This window comes from Trachemys scripta, chromosome 9 (assembly GCF_013100865.1).
Source record: "Trachemys scripta elegans isolate TJP31775 chromosome 9, CAS_Tse_1.0, whole genome shotgun sequence".
Taxonomy (NCBI): Eukaryota; Metazoa; Chordata; order Testudines; family Emydidae; genus Trachemys; species Trachemys scripta.
Window position 1 is genome coordinate 93822207 of NC_048306.1, and position 20839 is coordinate 93843045.

The window sequence follows — 20839 nt, forward strand, 5'->3', positions numbered from 1 at the left end:
GATTCTCTTACTCCATGAGTGGTGCCAATTGACTGAGACGGGACTTCCCAATGTGAGAGGGAATGGCAGAATCTGGCCTTGTACAGCCAGGAGGAGGATCTGGCCATTTTGAGCACCATAGAGAGTCAACAAAGAGGAAGAAAGCCAACCTGAAGGAATAAAAGTTAGCCTAATGGCTTGAAAAAAAGAAAAGACATAGTAAGCGACTGGTCCTCCAGTTCTTACTAACACAAAACTCTTAACATGTTCCTGAGCAAGGGCTGAAGGACTGGGTCATAAATATTTGTGGGATGTCACAGGCATTAGTGCCCCATCAACAAGTACTATTGTTAAAATTGTTGTCTTATGACCTCATTTGTCTAAGGCACAAACACTTCTCATTGCAAGAAGAATAGTGATAAACAGAATAGGTTAGATATTACAATATTCGTGAACCTTACTTCTTGACTATTTTTCTTTTCTCTTAAGGAAACCATCTCATTTTCCAGCCGTTGAATCTCTTTTTTGAGTCGTCCAAGCTCTCTCTCAGCAAGGGCTTTAAAGTGCTCTTCGGTTTCAATTTCATTCTCTCTGGCTCTGTAAAGAGACTATAGAATAATATAGTTCATTATTTTGCATGGAATCATTAACAGGCATTTAACACCCAATATTATTTTAATTATTTCACCAAAATCAGAACTCTACTAAAGGTAACACTGATATAAAACGATGAAATTTACATCTAGGGATTTTACAGAACTAAAATAAAAATGCGTATGGAGGCTTTTGAAATTCAGAGTCTGATTTTCACTGGTGTAAATTCAGAGCAACTCCACATACTGGTGTTTGGACTTAATATAAAAAAAAAATCAATGACCTGTATCAAATGTTCTCAGATTAGCCTTCCCTATCTAGCTAAGTGATTCAAAAATATTTCATGCAAGATTCAGAATCCATTATTTCACTGTTCTATAGTTCAGAGCCAAACAACAGTACAGATAATCATATTCAAACTAGTCTCTCCATCATCATGTAGCTTTCTGTCTGAATCAGGAGGCAAAGCAGCAAAGAGTATTCTATTGTTTTGAGCTGAAATGGATTAGCTGACATAGATATTGCCACATGCCAGCTGGGTGCCTCTTTTTGTCTGGCAAAATTGCTTTAATATATTTTCCCCTATACAATACCCAATCTTTTACCTACTGGAAGTCCTTCTCTTACAGAAGAAGGAGCACATGGTGTTCTTCATCTCGATTGCTAATTAAAACTTGCATCTAGCACATTAAAACTAAGAGGTTGTTCAGCTGCAGGGAAGCCATCTATCAGCCTCTCAGTGCCCTTTCACATAGGTTGTATCAGTAGATTCATTATCTGAGTTTCTAATCAGACATCCATTTGAAATCATAGGCTGTGATTTAGTGATTTGGGGTCTAGCCTGACACTCCTTAAAGGGGTTCATTTTCAGAAAGTTCTGAGCACCTGCCTGTGAAAATTGGGCCCCTTTAAAGTGTGTGAAGTTGGGTATCCAAAAACAGAGGCACCCTAAATCACTAATCATTTGAAAATTTGAGCCTTAACTCTCAAACTCTATGACTAGTTATGTGGCTAAGGCCTGAAGGGACCACCAGCTCATCTAGTCTAGTATATCACAAGCCACCAACACCACCTCGCACCTGCACACTAAACCCAACAAATCAGGCTCCCTGCAACTCCGGGGGATTCTCCAGCAGTAGGGAATAGAAAATTAATTTTTGCCTCCTGAATGAGAAATAACCTTCACAGTGGATGACAAAGTGAAATCTCTGTGGAGACTCCATGAGGTTAGTCATATTTTTCATCATATGGAACTCTAAAGAACTGATACAGTCAAAATAAAGTTATGAAGCTGCTAAAAGCCTATCAGGAGGTCCCAGTAAAATATAGTCTGCATTTGGTGACTTTCAACAGATGCTCTTCAAATGCTTTAAGAAAGTGGTTAAATAGTACTCATTTTCACAGATGGGGAAATGGAGGCACTAGAGAGTACTGTCTTTCTCCAGATCACACAGCAAATTGGTGCCAGATTAGGGAACAAAGTCCAGAAATCTGATTTTGATCTGTCAAGGTAAATTTACACTACAATTACATATCTCTGTCTGGCCCATGTCAGCTGAGCTCGGCTTGCAGAGCTTGGGCTGCGGCTCTGGAAAATTGCAGTATAGACGCTCAGGCTGGAGTTAAGAGTTTTGGGATTCTGTGAGTGGGGAGGGTCCCAGAACTCGGGCTGGAACATCTACACTGCAATTTTACAGTTCTGCAGCCCGAGCCCAACTCAGCTGACAGGGCCAGTGTGGCCCTCATACTGGTGTGAAACCAGTAACTCCATTGATTTGAATGGAGTTGTTCCTAATTTATAGTGGTTTAAGTGAGGTCAGAGGCAGGCCTCTGGTCTCCTGAGTCCCAGTCCCATGCTTTAAACAATAGAAAGTTACAGTATTTATTTATGCACCTTTTTAGAAAAACAACTTTTTTATATCATTAATGGTATCTCATACCAAGGTCTATGCTGGATCCCAATTTGGTCCGAGTCTAATTCAAGCTGTTAATATTGATCTAGAAAATCCTATAGGATTTGGGTTCTAGCTAGTCAGAGACAGCCTCATTCCCTAACACGTGCGGTCACAACAGCTGAGATCCCTAGATTAGATGTATGAGGACATGCATTTATCTGAAAATTTGGGCCCATATGTCCTAGACATACGTCTCTCAGAGTGTAAAGCAGAGTTCTCTCTCCCCTTATAGTCTTGTTTCACTTTTCAAGTCCAAGAATTAAGTCTCCATTAGCATTTGGCAATTAACCATCTTCTAATCAATACAAACATTTTTCTTTTACAATTTTTTTTTTCCAGATTGAAACAGTTTTATTTTTTTCCTGGGCCAGACTTATCTATCTATTGCTTCTGTAAATACCCATTGCCAAACTATCCTAAAATCTGTTCCTCCAGGCTTCATTACATGCACAATCATTATTTATTCATTTTAATTACCATAAAATAATATTTCTGAGACATGCCTTCACTTGTTTCCAAGGCAAGTACTGGAAGATAAGGCTGGGAGGTCTCTCATCAGTAGTAAAATGTATTCAGACAAATAGATATGAGTACAAACTAGAGAAAAATATCAGACAGAATTCTAAACTGGATAAGGAGGATCTACTAGTTACAACAATTTACCTGTGTAAAGTTGAACTCCTGCCTGACGTTTTTCAAATGTGATGTCATTGCCTCAATACGCTCTTCAAAGTCAGTCAACTGATTTTTTAGGTTTGCCTTTTCTTTCTGCAACTTTTGCAGCTGTAAACAAACAAAATCTACTATATTCAATAAACTATCTTCAAATAGCAATATATACTATTTAACAAGCAATACTTGCCTGTATAAATTATATAAACTATATAATATAAACCACACAAATATAGACAGTATACTTCACTTCTTTGAAAATGAAGAAAGAAAAATAAATATAGTTGGTCTAGATAATAAAAATCTGTTTAAAAAGTAATGCTACTTATGCCTTAAAAGATAACCCAATGTGACATGCAATTATGTTTATCATTTATTTATATAGCATCTTTTATCCAAAGGCATCCCAAGTAACTGATTATACAAAGTATGGCTCTGCTCTTGCAATTGGATCTTCCAGTGTTTAACAGTAAGTGCTTAGCAATATTACGCAACAGTTTAAGGCAGGAAACGAAGAAGAATACGGCATCCAACTGAAATTACCAGGGGCCAGAATGTAGTTACACATGCTGTTATTCATAGTCATTGTATATAACAGGTGTGTATCATCATCCTTCTCTATGCAAGGTACAAGTCATTTTAACTAGTGCAAAATGGGTGCGAAACCTTTATTTTTCTAATTTTGTAGCACATTACACCCACTGTGCACTGGTGTAAAGAACTGCACGAAGTTTAGGGTAATGGTGAAACAAGCCCATGTCCTGAGAGATCAGGAGATCTGTGCAGGAAGACTAATAGGACACTGTGAGGTTATAAGAATGTCCCTGCATGGATCAGGACCTGAGTAAAGAACAGGTGAAGATGACAAACACGGGACCAGCCTAGAAGGGGGGGAAGGATAAAGAGTTTGTCCAGGACATCACATTAACCCTACTCCTCTTGTGAAAAACGCCATGGGAGCTTTACCTGTGGGTAGCCCTTGGGATTTATAGCTCAGCTATCAACAGGTGCCTCCAGTAGCACAGCACCATGCTGGACCATTGGGTCAGTACATAGACGGAAGAGTAGCATTAGCTACATGAGCCGCGGGTGGAGTTAGGGGGGGTCTCTGTCCTGGGATAGATTCTCCCCTAGGGAACTTGAGGTGGGGTGTTGGGGGGGGGGGGGGGCCCCTCTAGGGGTGAGGGGGGCCCTAGCCTAGGAGGCGGGGAGGGGTTCGTACCCCAGTGAGGAGGCAAGGGGGTGATTCATGTCCCCCCCTACTTCCCTGGGGGGATGGGGAAAGGGCTCGTGTTCCGCCCCGTCCCCCGTTAGGGGCAGGGGCCATTCGTGTCTCCCTCCCGCTGGAGGGGAGGGGGATCCGTGTCCCTCCCTCGCTGGCGAGTCGGTCGGGGAGGCTTCAGTCCTCCGGCGGGGGGTGGGTCGGGTTCATGCCCCGCTGCGGGTGAGCCGGGGACGGGGGGCGGTTCGTGTCCCCCGGTCGGGCTGCAGCCTCCCCACTCACTTCCTCTTCCAGCGCCTTGTTCTCCGCGTTGGCCACGGGGACGGCGAACCCATCGTCCCAGTCCAGCTCGGCCAGGACCGAGGCGGAGGAGCCGCTGTCGGTGTCGCCACGGCTCATGCTGGGGGCGGTGGGGTCCCTGCAGCCCTCTCGGCTCCGGGTCCCCGGCACAGGCGCCGCCGCCAGCTCCCTTAGCAACGGGAAGCCCTTGGTTACGGACCAAACAGGAAGCCAGCGGCGGGAGGGAACCCGATTTCCGGTCACACACTTTCCCCCTCCCCTCCACACGCGCCCACCCCGCTCCCTCCGGCCCCCCCCCTCCGATCACCCCCGCCCCCAAGCCCGCGCCACCCCCTCCCCCGGGCACTGCCTGGTCCTCCTGTTGCAGGGAGTTCCGTCACCCCCGTGCTGAGGAGGTAGGGGTTTGTTACCTCCGCGTGGGGCCAGGAAGGTTCCTGTGGACCCCCCTCCGAAGGCAGGGGAGGGGTTGTGTTCCCCCCCCCCCAATTACACACGGTGGGGGTTTCATGCTGGAAAGTTGGGGCGATGCCCCCCATAATGAGACGGCTTTGGTGCTCCCTGATAAAAAATCTGAGGGGTTCATGCCTCCCCCCATTGTGAGGGTCAGAGTCAGTCCCTCGTTGGGGTCTTTGCTCTCCCCCAAGCCAGTGCCTTGGTTCTTTGGTGGTGGATTGCCTCCCAGTAAGAGAGGGAAAGGGGAAACAAATCATATTAAATAGGCGCATTTAGGGTTGGCTTGGTGGCTCTTGTGGTGGTAGTGCCCTGTGGGTGTGGGGTGTGTGAATGTAACCCACACACCTGCTGAGTGTGGTGTTCTGTCCCCTCTAGTGGCACCAGGACCACTTAGAGCAGGGATCGGCAACCTTTGGCCCATGGCCCATCAGATAAGCCCCCTGGCGGGCTGGGCCGGTTTATTTACCTGCAGCGTCTGCAGGTTCGGCCGATCGCAGCTCCCACTGGCTGTGGTTCACCACTCCAGGCCAACGGGGGCTGCGGGAAGCTTCACAGGCTGAGGGATGTGCTGGCCGCCGCTTCCCGCAGCCCCCGTTGGCCTGGAGTGTCAAATCGCAGCGATTAACCTCTAAGTCAGGGATCGGCAACCTTTGGTCCATGGCCTGCCAGGTAAGCCTGGAGCGTCGAACCGCGGCCAGTGGGAGCTGTGATTGGCCAAACGGACGCGGCAGGTAAACAAACCGGCCCGCCAAGGGGCTTACTCTGGCGGGCTGCGTGTCAAAGGTTGCCGATCCCTGACTTAGAGATTAATGAGTCTGCTCTACAGCCTTAGCTAGGGGCCAGTTGGCTTTTAGCTCATGCAGTAGGCAGGGGTTCGCAAACTGGGGATCAGGAGGTTATTACAGGGGGTTGCGAGCTGTTAGTCTTCACCCCAAACCCTGCTTTGCCTCCAGCATTTATAATGGTGTTAAATATATAAAAAAGTGTTTTTAATTTATAAGGGGGGGTCGCACTCAGAGGCTTCCTATGTGAAAGGATTCACCAGTACAAAAGTTTGAGAACTACCTCAGTAGAGGCTCATGCACTAAGCTCTAGAGGTCTCCGGTTCAATCTCTACATGAGCAATCCAGATTCAGCCCCACAACTCTTTGACCTCCCAGGGCCATCAGGAGCTGGGTGTCCTGCACAGAGGTGGTTTTCAGTTTTGGAGATTAGAATGTCGGAGGTTGTACCAGTGCCTTCTACTAGCTGGACTATCACAGCTATATGTGAATCTGCACGTATATGAGGATCTTCCACGCAACTGGCTGGCTTTCAAAGTGTCTATAAATCCTACTAATGGAACAGCTAACAGCAATTTGCTCGGGGTATTACTGATCGCCATATTTGGGGTCGGGAAGGAATTTTCCTCCAGGCTAGATTGGCTCAGCCTCTGGAGGTTTTTCGCCTTCCTCCGCAGCATGGGGCAGGGATCACTAGCAGGAGGGTCTCAGCCGATTGAAGTCACTAAAACACAGGATTGGGGACTTCAACGGCAGAGTCCAGGGAAGGGTCTTGCGGCCTGCAGCATGCAGGGGGTCAGACCAGATGATCATAATGGTCCCTTCTGACCTTAAAGTCTATGAGTCTATGAGAATTCTTCTTGTTCTCAAGTGGCAAACGCTTGTATTATTATAAACGTGCCCAAAGGTTTGTTAGGTGCCTCCCGTAGCAGAAAGAAGAAAATGGAATTAAATTAAAAGCGCCTGGCCCCAAGCACTTTACAGATTAATTTTGGGAAATGATGCAATGAGAGAAATAATGTGACAGTAGAGCAGGAGAGGGAGGGAGGATGGGGCAACTGTAAGATTACGTACTTACTCAGAGAGGTTAGTGCACAGCACAGCATAATAAAGCACAGAGTTCTTTTCATGAGATATATAGACACAATGAATAAGAAGACTAATAGCCAACTTGTAGGAATCGTGAAAGAAGTGGATCTTCAGGAGGAATTTAAAATGAAAGGGTAGAGGCTTTGCAGACCAGCTTGGGATGGTATGCCATGCATCTGGGCATGGAAGAAAGCATGGAAAAGACTCTGGGAGAAGTAGACAAACATGTCAAGGCTTCCATTATTCAGTGTAAAGGGGCATATCAGGGTCCTGTTTTCCTTACTTGTGTTCCACATTTTGTCAGGAGCAGTGAACCAGCAGACGTGAAAGTTTACATTTTCCAAATGTGTAGCAAGGCATGCTTTTGGCCTCCACATGAATAATTCCACCACACCTAGCTGCACCTCCTACCCTTTATGCCATTCTGGCTCTGGAAGTCATAATTGAACCCATGAAGTCCCCGAAGTGGCAGTAAACACAGAGAACAAAAAGATGCCACCCAGAGCAGTAGACATGAGCAAAACCATGCATTTAGCCAAGCAATTTCATTATCGCCAATCCCAAAAGTTAAAAAATCGTGACTCAGACCCTCCCCCCCAAATCATGAGATGGGTCCCAAAATCATGAGGTTTTCTTTTTTAAAAGATACTGTGTTTTTTGGTCTCTTTAACAGGCAGCCCCATTGAGGGCCAGTAGGCCTTGGATCAGTCTGCTCTGTTCAGTTATCCCTGCCATGCTACACCTGTATAGGACATGAAACTTAAAGGAGGAAAGCCCAGCATTTCAGAGCTGAGCAGCAGTGATCTATTAAATGATATATTGGTTTTGACAACAGAATTAGAAGGTAAAGGCTGACTGGGAAGAAAACAGAATTAGCAGGTAAAGGCTAACTGGGAAGAAAACAGATTGACTGCTCCTATCTAAGGGAAGGAAGCCTAGCTGAGGGCCAGGAGCTGTGTGAGGACTGTGGCTAACTAGAGCCTGTTGTGAGGGTGGGTTTAAACTGAATTGTTGAATGGACTAATGCCCAGGTACTTGTTAGTAAGTGTGGAGACAGGTGGGGCTTGCGTGTAAAGAACGGCTAGATGCTGAGCCTGGCTCGGCTGAAGATTCCTTTGTTTTGTGCTTTTGTTGTCCTTGTAAGGACTCTTTTGCCCTGGAAGGTGTAGAACTTTCCTGTGAGGGCAAGTCACCTGTATGACAGGAGTAGGCTGAAGATCCTTGTGGGGAAGCTGAAGTGGAAGTGCTGAAATGCTATGTGTCTCGGGTGAGTCTCTTAGTCTGTCCTTTAATTTTTGAACTCCTCCTGCTCACCCATAGTGTGTATGGGACAATTAGGCCGTCTTCACTAGGAACTCTTTGCTGATATAGGTATACCAGTATACTATAGAGGCTAAGCACTCCTAGGCCAGGTCTACACTTGGGGCTTTTGCCAGTACAGTGATGTCTGTCAGGGATGTGATGAAATATGTTCCCTCAGGCATTTATCAGTAAAGTACTCTGAGTGTAGACCTGGCATTAGTGTTGCCAAATCTCCCAAATTTATCAAGAAATGTGACATTGCCGTCCCCCGATGGTGCCTCATTGGCTGCCTGATGGTGAGGAGCTTCCAGCTAAACCCTAACATTCTAAATAATTAATTTGGTGTCAATTCATACTACAACTACCTAGCAGTTAATTTTGTCCTGGGATCCTACATCAGTTCAGCCTCACTTCTCCTCCTGCTGCAGCTCCTGGTGTTCTTCACCCCTCTCCCACACTAGGGTGGGGGCTGCAGCAGAGTCATCTTCTCCAGCTTCACAGGCCTGGTATTGCAGGGAGGTGGAGGAGCAGAGGAGCCGTCCCATTGTCCTGAGAAAGCAGAGCTGTTACGGCGCTAGGCTCTTTCTGCTCCCTTTGGTATCACCTCCTGAGAGGAAGTAAGGAGAGCTCAACCAGTTTCCTTCAGCAGCCCTAATTGACTGCTCTTCCAAAGGAGGCAACCAAGTGGGGAAGGCAGCCAAACAGAGGGGATTTTCTTAGACAGAGCTGAAATTCACTACAGGACTGGAGCTTCTGTCCTCATCCCCAGACTGGCTGCAGCCTTAGCCAAAATCCCTTGACTCGCGAAATCGAGAGTTGGCAACATGGCAGAAAACGTGGAAGAGATGGCTGATTGCTATAGAGATCATTTAATTAAATAACACTTCCTTTCCATGGGTTGTTATGAGAATTAGTTAGATAATTACTGGGGGAGCTGGTAACCATTTACTGTTAAGGTTTCTTGACACTTCTCATTATAAGACCCTGTTTTCAGTTGCTTATAACTTTGCCGAACTTTAACTGTTTGGGCTTGAACCTTCCATGCTGTGTGTCTGCCTCAGGCTGATTACTTTTTGGAAAAATTCAGCCCAAATGGTTCATTTGTTTCCAAGAACGAGGCTGGGGGTAAAATATAATACGCCCATTAAAAAAATTTTTAGTGACCCTTTCTTCGAAAAGCTTTAGCACCCTCATGCTTTGGAGCAGACATAGTTGCCAACTCCATGGGTGCTCTGGGGCTAGAGTACCTACGGAGAAAAAATGGTGGGTGCTGGCAACCAACAGCAGCCCCTCTATCAACTCCCCACGTAGCGCCTCCCACCCGCCAGCAGGCCCCATGAATCAGCACCGCCTCCTCCTCCTTCCCTGCACCTCCTGCCTGCCACTAACAGCTGTGTTGCAGTGGGCAGGAGGCTGGGAGTAGCGGGGAGGAGTGAAGATGTGATGTGCTTGGGGGAGGGGGTGGAACTGGGTGGGAAGAGGCAGGGGTGGGGCTTTGGGGGAAGAGGTGGAGTGGGGGCGGGGCCTGGGTCAGAGCCGGGGGTCAAGCCGCCCCCCAGCACTTTGGAAAGTCGGCGTCTGTGGGAGCAGGGATTTGAAAATTGTCAGGGATTTGTCTTTTGCCATTCCCATGAAAATCTAGCCATATTTGGTCAAGCTATGAGCCTCTGAAAAATTGCAGTTTGCACATGCTCAGGAGAAGCTCCTTGGATTTTGGCAGCTAAATCCCCAAAAATTAATTGGAGGTCTAGGCTGCTGTGGGCTGTGCCAGGTCTGGCTGCAGGCGCCCAAACTGGGCACAGGGAGGCTCTCTCTCCTGTGTTCTCAGTGATCCCCCTGTGGGGCCTAGGCAGCATGGAGGAGGAAGCTGTCAGAGAGTTAGTGCTCTGCAGATTTTGCCCACCTGCCACTTGACAGGCAGATGTAGAACTGGGGAGTCTAGAACCCCAGGGAGACGGGACTGGAGATTTTAAAAACAAAGCAAAACTCTGTTTTGATTCTTCCACAGGAAATTTCACGTCTGACTTTTTGTTCCAATTTGGAACATTTTCTTTTCCAGAAATGTGACATTATTTAAAGGACTGACGTGCCAGTTTTCATACAGCTTTAATTGTGATACAGTCTTTAAGTACATGATCATATTCTATTTTTTCCATAGGAGGCCTGCCTCACTCAGTGCACAGGTTATACCTGCTCTTGGAATCACTCAGGATGGTTTATTGAAGGAGGCTGTTGTTTGTAGGATGTTTGCTCTATTTGTTGCCGAAGTTGAAAGCTGTGAAGTGAATGAGGCAGGGGACTGCAGGAAGAGAAAGGATGGTCTCAAGGTGAAGGCAATTGAATGCTCCCCTGGAAAACTGCATTCTATCCCTGCCTCTGCCACAGAGTTCCTAGGTGATGCTAGGCAAATCACCTAAACCAAACTTTTCACAGATAGTCACTAAATGTGTGTTCCTCATTTTTGGGTGCCCAACTTAATACATTGGGGACTGATTTGCAGAAGTGCTGAGTGCTCATAGCTGCAACTGAAGTCAATGTGAGCTATGCTTTGAACACTTAACGTGTTCTGTAATGCTAAGGCATCTCAAATTGTCCGTCTAAAATTAGTGGACATTTTTAACCTTTATCTCTCTGGACCTCAATTCACTGTCTATAAAATAGGGTGTTGTGAAAATTAATGAATTTTTGTGAAACACTCAGATATTATGAGGAAGTTTATAATTCTGTCCTCAGAGCAGGGTTTGAATAGTGTGCAGAGAATAGGGGGAGGCACACACTGAACAATTAAAAGAAAACAAGCTATTAAATAGCTGCTCATGAACTGAGCACCATTCATCCTCTGCATTGAATGAAACAGGGCCCCCATGGAAAAAAATAGTATCTGATCATGTAATTCAAGTGCATATACACAAGGAAGCTGAATTAAGGTTGCACAGGAAATTGTAATTCTGGAATTTCCTAATTTGCTTGATATTGCAACCTTAGTAATGTTCTTTTAACATAGTTTTTGTGTGTGTATTATTTATATAGTGCCTTAAAAATATAATATGCGAAATCAGTGCTAAGTATTATTCCATGATATCCATGGAAATTCTATATCTATGGATTTATCTGAGCCCGGATGCTGACTAAATACATCACTATAATAAGCTTTGGAGTGTATGACTGTTTTCTACCTTTGCCTTATGGAAATATATTCTGTACATATCTGTCATGCATTTATACTCAATATATTAATCCAGTAGATGGTGCTGCATGTCTATATATTTCAGTGTTTGTTTGTTTTTTAACAAGAACTCAGTTGTCAAGCTCCTCTGTTTAAAATGGAGAGTGTGATTCCTAGTGAAAAAAACAAACAGAAAATGCTTCCTTGCTGGCAAAAACTATGGGTGCTGTATTAGAGCTTTATGGAAGAAAAGAGAAGTAATTTTGAACAAAATAAGACTATAACTTGACAAACAATTTCCCCAGCTTATTCTCCCTCTGAAATGATTGAATCTTTGGTTACACTGACCACTGTGTTCATTTGTTCAAAATATATAACTGCAAAACCACAGTTATTCAGCTTTGTAAAGATTTCAAGTTTCTATTGTATCTAATAAAAATCTAGTTTTAGACTTACTGATTTTGATTATGTTCAGTGCATTAAACTGCACATATGCATGAAAATAAAGCTTTTCATGATGGTTTGGCTTCCGATAATGACTATGGAGGTAAATTTGTTACCTGTAAACAGACAGAAAAAACAAATGTGTAGACATTTCTTGAAAAATGTCTGCAGTCTGTATAGGTCAGCAGGAAAAACAATATCTTATTTAAAAGGCTGTTGCCTACTTTTAAGGGCATTTAAAATTAAAGCTGGAGAGTATTTTAAACCAAAGCTACAGGATTGCAAGTTAATAAAAATAAACCGAAAGATAATATATTTTACATATGGCTCCTTTCATGTGGTGACCTCAAAATGCTTCACAGCACTCAGGAAGGGAAGTATTTTTAGACCTGCTTTACAGATGGGTAAACTGAGGCGGTAGGCAAATGAAAGAAGCCAAGAATGGGAAAATGAAGTTAAGTGGAAAGCAGGAATGAGAAGAAGAATAGGAAGATATGAGAGTATAAATGCAGGGCTAACACTGCAAAGGTTCTGGCATTGTTATCTGATTTGAGATGAATATAAGTAAATATGAGGGATCAGGAAGAAATTGTGGTAATTTCTGCTTGTATTAACTAAAAACATTATTTCTTTATTGCACCTTGTAACTCCCTCCTTGAGTAGATAGAAACCGATTGAACCATAAAGTGATGTACTCAATATCCAGAATCGTTGTGGTATCAATTCTAGAACGTGCATTAATTGCTAGTCAATTAATGAAATCAAATTGGTACCAGCTTTTATTTCTTCCATAATAAAGAGAATCTGGACCAAAATCAAACACTCTTGAACACTGTGGAAGTCTGGATCTGGATCTGAACTTTGTGACCCAATCCCTCTCTACTCTATGATGGTCTCCAGTAGAATCTCTGAGGACTGGTCTACGCTTAAGTTTTTCTGGCATAGCTGTGATGGTTAGGAGTGTGATGTATATTTTGCTGACATGGCTATGTGGCCAAAAGCCCTAATGTAGACAGAGTTAAATCAGCATAACTGCACTTTTATCAGTGTGGCTTGTTTCATTTAGGGATGGTGGAATAACTATACTGGTGTAGGCTCCAGCCTTGCCAGTATACGAGTGTCTACAGTAGCAGCACTTTCCCAGTATAGTATATTGATTTACTTTCAGCAGTGAGGGGCTCGTAGTTCAGACATGACCTTAGTTATGGCTAGGAAAGTAGAGAACTGTCTTTATAGCCCCTGTTAGCATCAGCCAGTTGAGGGCACCAAGACCGCAGTCAGATCTATGCCCAGTGATAAGGTGGTACATTTTCAAAACATTATTCAGAAAGTGTTCACGTAAAACCCATTGCTAGGTTTTATTTAATAACCTTCTAACCCCCACGCTCTCTCCTCCTCCGCCCCTGTGTTCCTCTAATGTCTTTTACAGCTCTTGCTGCACAGCATGAAGCCTTAGAGCTGTATTCATCAATGACTCACACCCTTGCTTAGGGGCCAATTTTCATAGAAGCTATATAGGAAAATCTTGAAATGCACCTCTCCCATGCAGTGCACAAAATGATTTTTGTATTCATTACTCTTCTAAAAGGACTTGTTGCCCTTTGGAAATGTTCAGTTATTAGTTATATGTGTGTGTGCATGTGCAGAGCTTAGAGGCCACGTTTGAGTGCTCTAAAAATAAAAATGTATCATCATTATTACCATTGACACTAGTCAATTGAAGGGTAACTACAGACCTGGTTAAGTTGAGTGGCAGTAGGCAAATGCAGAGGAGTTAGGACTCATCTGGTTTAGGTTAACAAATACCATAGACTCTTAAGCACTAAACTTATTAAAAAACATTCTCACACCTGATAATGATTAGCATCCTTGTCCGGAGTTTTAGGAGGGAAGCCAAAGACTGACTATAGGAGATTGAACTGCTCTCTCACCACTAGAAATTATTCCTCAAGGTCAAGGTAAAAGCACATTTCTGAAGCAGTGAGGGGAAACTTACTTCTTTCACTAAAAAAGCCATGTGTTAGAATTTACCCACTCAAGCACTTAACCCTTGCTGACGACCGCATCATGAAAATGGTTAGCCATAACAATATTTCTGATAGATCACTTTTGACAGGGAGGGATTTCTGTATTAAAGAATTGTAAACCATAGAAAAATAGTTATTTATGCAGAGGTGGCTATCTTACCGCAGAATTACTTTTAGCAATTTTGGGGAAGAGACAGAGAGCTTGATTCTCCACTGCTTTGCACAATGTGTTGTTGTGTACACCTGTACAAAGTGGGCCGGAATCACCACAGCATTAATCTAGTTACTCCTCTGTAAACAGGTATAAAACTGGAGTAATACAATGGTGATTTCTGATTGGATTGCATTTGACACCTGCTTTGCACTGGTATAAATGACAATGCAAGGTACAGTCAGTGAAGAAATAGGCCCTGGTTGAGATAAAGACTGATACATCATGTTTATCCAAAGTAGCATTGGTGTTCCTGTTCAGTAATTCCATTTATTCAAACACCTTTATTCATAGTCTAGACAGATTTGTAGCGTGTTTTGAGGTTCATTAGCACTAATGTGGCATCTTCCAATAAAGAATCTCAAAGCAGTTCATAATCATTAATTGGTTAAGCTGTACTATATTTTTGTAGGTAGAATACCTGATAAGGCCACCTTGAAAGTGAATCTAATGACTCACTATAGGCTACACAGCAATTGTTGGATGCAGAAGTAGAACCAGGTTTCCTGATTCTCGGTCATATGCTTTAACTACTCAACTATGTTGCTTCTTGTGCTCTTTTTAGTTCCAGTATTTCAGGTTGTGATTATAAACGTACCAATTACTTTTTCTGTTTTTTCAACAGAATGAGATATTTCTCCTGATTTGGGATGTGTCTGACAGAAATTCATTTCTGTACCCGGGCTGCTCTGGTGAGTTCTTCTGGGAACTGTGTTACAAAGATCTTTTGGGAATTAGCTATATACGTTCTGCTCTTTACCGAAATGAGTGCAGCTACGGCAGCCTTTCTGCTTGGCTGAACAGTTTCCTGCATTTCAAAATAGCTAAAGAAGCCGCACACTATTCCTATTTATTTGTATTACAATAATATCTAGAAGTCCTAAGCCCCATTGTGGGTACATATAAATAGCAAGACAGTCCCTGCTCCAATGAGCTTACTATGTAAATAGACAAGACATACAATGGGTAAGGGAAAAGGGAGTATTATTACCCTCATATTATAGATTGGGAACAGAAAACTTAAGTGACTTGCCCAAGATCACGCTGGAAGTCTGTGGCAAAGCAGGGAATTCACCCCCAGTCTCCTGAGTCCCAGTGCAGTTCCTTAACCACAAAAACATCCTACAAAAGAAAATGAATGGTTTAAGAGGGCGAAGACTGCTTTTGTAAAATGCACAAATCAGGGGTAAAATAACCAGCTACCAGAGGGGGAAGACCTAGATATTTTAGTCACTTTGAACAACAAACCTACACCTACCAGATATACAACTTTAATATTGAATTATTGCAAATGGATATACTGAAAGTTAATGAAGGGGAAATATAGGGTAAGGCAGTAAGGAAGCATGCTGTATGATAGCTTGTCACAGTTGAACAGTGCATACTGTAATTTTGTGTGGAGAATAAAGCCTGTGCTATTACGAAGCTGGATTCTGAACTCTGCCAGGCTAACGTAGCGAATGTGCATCCCTTGCATGTGGCCCAGGAAGATATAGTTTGCCCTTCTTGGCTCTCTTGCTGTTAACATTAAAGGAATTGAAGGCGACGCTGCAGAGAGGTGGGTGGGTTTTGTCCTCTGAGCTGCAACACTCCACGTAATACCAGGGTAAATTTCCAGACAGTATTATTTAGCTACTGCCAATCACCTGCTTCCCAGCACAAGTTTGCCTTCCTCCCCTTATGTGCAAACTAGGAGACAAGAATTATTACTTGCTATTTACTTTGGGAAACAAATTGTGCCCTATATGTGAAAGTAATTGCTGTTGTGTTTACGATGTAGCTGGTACCCAGTTATTCGATAACATAGTATGTCCATCCCATATAGAATACAGATCATTGTAATGGGTTCTACAAACCCCATACTGAGCATAGATAGAGGAGGGAGGAGAGTCTCTTCTGTTTACAAGCAAGCAGCTTGATCACAACCCCACGCAGTTGCCAGAGCTGCCAATCATGGAGGCAGGCAGCCACAGCTTCAACCAATAGAGGAAACAAGGCCGGGGAGAGTAAAGAGAAGAAAAGGGAGGCAGAAAGTCCTGGGACAGAAAAGGGGTGACAGCTGTGCCCCATGCTGCCTCCAAGAAAACAGCCAGGAGAGTGAAATGCTGACAGGGCTGAGTGAAGGGCTGACAGATTTAATTGGAGTGAGGGTCCAGGAACCGACCTAACTGAGAATAAGCTAAGGAGAGTCAGTCAGGAGAAGCTGAGACCCCTTGAGAGACCACACTAGGAGACGATGACAATCATACATGCATTTAAGTCATGAATGCATTATATCCCCTTATATAGCATGGCACAATCAACCAAGTGGGGGTTGCCTTCCTGTGCAACATCAAGGATTGTCTCCTGTCAGAGGCAGGATGCCAGACTGAATGGACAAATAACCTGATCTAGTGTGGCAAATCTTGTAGTACCATCAACACCAATTCCAATGGTTTTACTCATTTGGACGTGATTGAGCTGGGAGGCTAGTGCTTTCTATAACCATGGTAATGCTGTATCATACTCTACAACCTTAGTCCAAATAAAGGGTCATATCCCCTCCTATATTTCCAGGGAATAGTGATGAAAGGGGTGCAAAATTCATTCCTTTAGGGTAAAATCTGACAAAGAGAGGCAGTGTATTATCAAGTCCCTTACCCTCAACTATCTTCCTACATATCTCTGTGAACTGAAGTTGGATGTACGGCTGGATGCTGAGGGTGGGGGTGTGGCAGGGCTGAGGGAGAACCACCAAGACATTTTCTACAGTAAAAGCCATAGGGATTTTCCCTTGTTAATTAATGTTTATGTAACAAACAGTGGCTGCACACATGCAGACACTATGGTTGTCAGTAGGCACTTTCATCACCCAAAGCACATACCCATATCACTTGTGCTAAAGGAGCAATTGATTGTTAGCAAATATCAGGCTGGCCCATAGTAGCATCCCACAAAAGGAGCCCTGATCATATGTTCTAAGCCAGTGTGTTACACTTATGTTAGATTATGCCTATCCTTTTCCTAAACAAAATGAAATTAAACCCCGAATCAAACAAATGATATGTATGATCATTGATCTGACTTATACTGCTTTATTTGCACAAAATACTCCTTCTTTGCCTGTATTATTGTCTATTTAGATTGTAAACTCTTCAGGGCGTGTGTCATTCCTTCTTACCTCTGCAAGGGATCAAGTTCACTCTTGGCACCTTGCAAATAGGGCTAGTTTTTTCAGAGGTACTAAGCACCCACAGCTCCCATCGACTCTGAAAATCAGGCCTCTAACCAATATTAATTAATTTACAGAAACTCCTTCTGCAGGCTTTTAAATCACCTTTGAAGGAGGTGCAGGATGGGCCAGCCCAGGGCAGGGAGGCTGAAAGAGTCATGGTGCCATGAGGCGTCTGAAGATTACCACAGAGTTTCTGGGATCTCTGTAGAGAAACACTGGCTTTCAACAAATATAGGTTTTTACTGTATCTGGTGAGATTTGTGGGCTAGAAAAACCACACAGCTGACCACTCCATGGCCAAGAACCTCCCAAACCAAGAATAGGATGCAGCAAAAACTCTGCAGCTATAACGCAGTAAATTTATAATGTGTTCATGGCTTCCTCTGTATAGTATGCAAGGCTGGCTCTAAACCAAATGGTGCCCCAGACAAGGAGCGTCTTCAGCATTCTCCCCCCTCCCCCCGCATTTGTTAAACTTCTGAATATCTTATTTTTATTGAATTTGCAGCCCATTTCACAACTTTGATGCATGATTTGCATGCATGATTTATCCCTGTCATATAAGATGATAAATTTTCATGCTGGGATCTGTAAATCTGTATTTATTCATACCATATATAAGCAAATAAAAAAATTCATTTCCTCTAAGCTTATAGAAACTTTTTAATTTTAAGAATAACTGAAATGTACTAACATCAAGAAATTGAACTGTGCACCAACATTGGACAGTAGTAAATATTGTTACAATAGGTGACAGCCTTAGAATATTAACCCTAGTCCTGTAGGACAAAAAGTCGCTTTTCTCGCCTTTGCCCTCGCCAAATGAAGCACAGTGCCAGACAGATTTTCAAGTGATAAAATAGCAAGCAACGTCAGTCTCTTGTTGGTCATCGTCGATCGAAGATATGTTTTAGTGAGCCTGAGCTTAGAAAAGCTGCGTTCGCCACTCATGACTGTGACCGGCAGCGTGAGCACAAGCCTCAAAGCTATCCACACATTAGGAAAAGTGTCCTTCAGCTCTGCATTATGAATGAATTGGAGAACCTGGAGCTTCCTGTGATGCAAAACGTCTCGGATGTTATCCGATTCGACACAGAGATCTTTATCATTGATGTCCACACATTCCGCATGTGTCACGTCCGGTGAAGGTTCATACAATTATTCAAAAGTGTTTTTCTGTCCGCCAGTAGCTTATTAAGGTCATACAACTCCCCCCAGGTCTTTTTGTGGTGCTTCATTTGTCCAAACCTTTCTTCAATGGGCACTCGAGCAGCGTTAATGAGCGAGCAAAAAACCTCCCTCTTGAATTTTTCTTCCGAGCTTACCATCACCTCATTTCTGCCCTCATAACCAAACTGTGTCTTCTTCCGATGAATACAAGTTTCCTTGAAGACAGGCTCAACTCTTAAGTTTTCCACCATTTCTTTGGCAATAGTGATGGCATCGTCAAACTGGTTGTCTCTGTAGGCCACAATGAAATCAAGGCAGCTTCTCATCAAAGTAGCAGTGGTCGCGATGTTCATTGACTGAGTTTGTAATGCCTTGCTTACAATGTTTACTCGGAACAGGCTATCATGCAAAACCACAATTGGGGCCAGAAATTTGAAGTCAGTGATCTGGTTTGCCAGGCTTTGCACCTTATGTCGGATTCTGGCCTTGGCTTTACTCGACTGTGCCAGTTCCATCAGGGCGCCGGAAACTTCAGTCACTTGGTACCTCACTGGTCTTATGCTGTCAATGAGGCTCTCCCAGCAGGTGTCACTTAGCGCCTTCACAGTCAGATTTTTAATATCATCCATGAGGATCTTCCACCTGATAGTTGAGGCTAAAAACAGTATGTATATCCTTTGCATTGAAGAGAGATAATGAATCTAAAGAAGATGATGCTGCATCTGACACAACCAGATTGTAGGAATGGCAGCCACAAGGCCAGAAGAAAGCTCTTGGGTTCAGTGCAAGGATCCTTGCTTGGACACCACTGTTTCTTCCCTCCATGTTCTCACCATTGTCATAGCCTTGGCCGCAGCAGTCCTGAAGCTTTATTTTATTCTCATTCAAAATGTTCATAAACAGTTCTCATTGATTGACTGGCAATGCTCTGCCTCTTATACACCCGCGAGGGCATGGCTGACTACATTCTAGGAGGTTCAAGGAAAATGTAGTTCTCAGAAAGTCTGGAAGGTTCCACAAGATTCTACATTGCTCCAGAACATTCTAGGAAGTTGTGAAAAATGAAACTACATACAGAATACCTGAAACATTTTACTTCAAACATTCTATTTTCCCTTTTGTTGCTAACAACAAAAACAGCACCGTAAGCCCGGTGCTGCCCAAGCCCAGCACACCAGGCATTCACCTGGGTCACCTGCCCCTAAATCTGTCCCTGATAGTATGATCAATGTCTCTGTTCACCATTCTCTCTAGGGAAGTGTTTCACTCTCTCTCCTTTTTAATTCAGTCTTCATTGGCAGAAGAGTTGTAATCCATGATATTTAGAGAAGAATAAAAATGAGATGCAAGATACAATATAAAGAAGGTCATTCTTACCCTATCTCTCAGGGTAAATGGCAAAGCATTTAATTACAAAATGATACCTTTTCCCATTCAGTATCATCTCTCCTCTCTTTATACACTGAGTAGCTCGGAGAGTCAGTTTTAAAGACTCTTTCTGCTTTCAGTCCTCCTGAATCTTAGCTTGAAATGAGATGGTGTTGCCCTCCCCAGTTATCAGCTGGACATGGTACACTGGTGACTTGTCTTGTGGGAAATGGGATTGTCACCAAATTCCTGGAGCAATTGCACAATAGTTTCAAGGTTTTCCTGCCTTTTACCAGCTTATTGGGTTTAAGTGTCTTACTGCAGAGACAACAAACCTTGTAAGAAAATGGCAGGGTTAAGAGTTACTTGTGTGGCCATACCCTGGTGTAAAACAGGAGTACCTCAGTTGAAGGCCAATGGAGTTATGCGGGTGTGAAATTGATGTAAGAAGCGAATTGTGCCCATAATGTAAGGACATAGCCATCCCAAGTGTAACTGAGCCCTCAAGCGACTGCAACCTCTCAGATCTTCTATGTTTGCTTCTCCTAGTTAAGGACATAAGAACAACCATAACGAATCAGACCAATGGTCCATATAGCCCATATCCTGTCTTCCGGCAGTGGCCAACGCCAGGTGCCCCAGAGGGAATGAACAGAAGAGGTAATCAAGTGATCCATCCCCCGTCGCCCATTTCCAGCTTCTGGCAAACAGAGGCTAAGGACACCATCCCTGCCCATCTTGGCTAATATTCATTAATAGCCACTGATGGACCTATCCTCCAGGAATTTATCTAGTTCTTTTTTGAATCCTGTTATAGTCTTGGCCTTCACAACATCTGACTGATTGGTGATGCCCTTTTCTCTTTTTTGAAATCACATGACTTTAATAGAA

The 20839-nt window shown here is 43.7% G+C and overlaps 1 protein-coding gene and 1 long non-coding RNA gene across 3 annotated transcripts in view; one reads left to right on the forward strand and one right to left on the reverse strand.

Annotated features, from left to right (window-relative positions):
• The window catches only part of CCDC39 (coiled-coil domain containing 39), a 31193-nt gene extending 26266 nt beyond the window's left edge, over window positions 1-4927 (reverse strand). The window contains exons 1-3 of the mRNA XM_034780776.1: window positions 4705-4927; window positions 3192-3311; window positions 441-587 (exon numbers count right to left, since the gene is read on the reverse strand). Of these exons, the coding sequence (XP_034636667.1) occupies window positions 441-587; window positions 3192-3311; window positions 4705-4821 (384 nt within the window). The 5' untranslated portion in view covers window positions 4822-4927. The remainder of the gene's footprint in view (window positions 1-440; window positions 588-3191; window positions 3312-4704) is intronic.
• The window catches only part of LOC117882491, a 41317-nt gene extending 23432 nt beyond the window's left edge, over window positions 1-17885 (forward strand). For both annotated transcript variants that reach the window (XR_004647033.1, XR_004647032.1), the window contains 3 exons: window positions 3586-3669; window positions 14822-14888; window positions 17500-17885. This is a non-coding gene — a long non-coding RNA (uncharacterized LOC117882491). The remainder of the gene's footprint in view (window positions 1-3585; window positions 3670-14821; window positions 14889-17499) is intronic.
• The last annotated feature ends 2954 nt before the right edge of the window (window positions 17886-20839 follow it).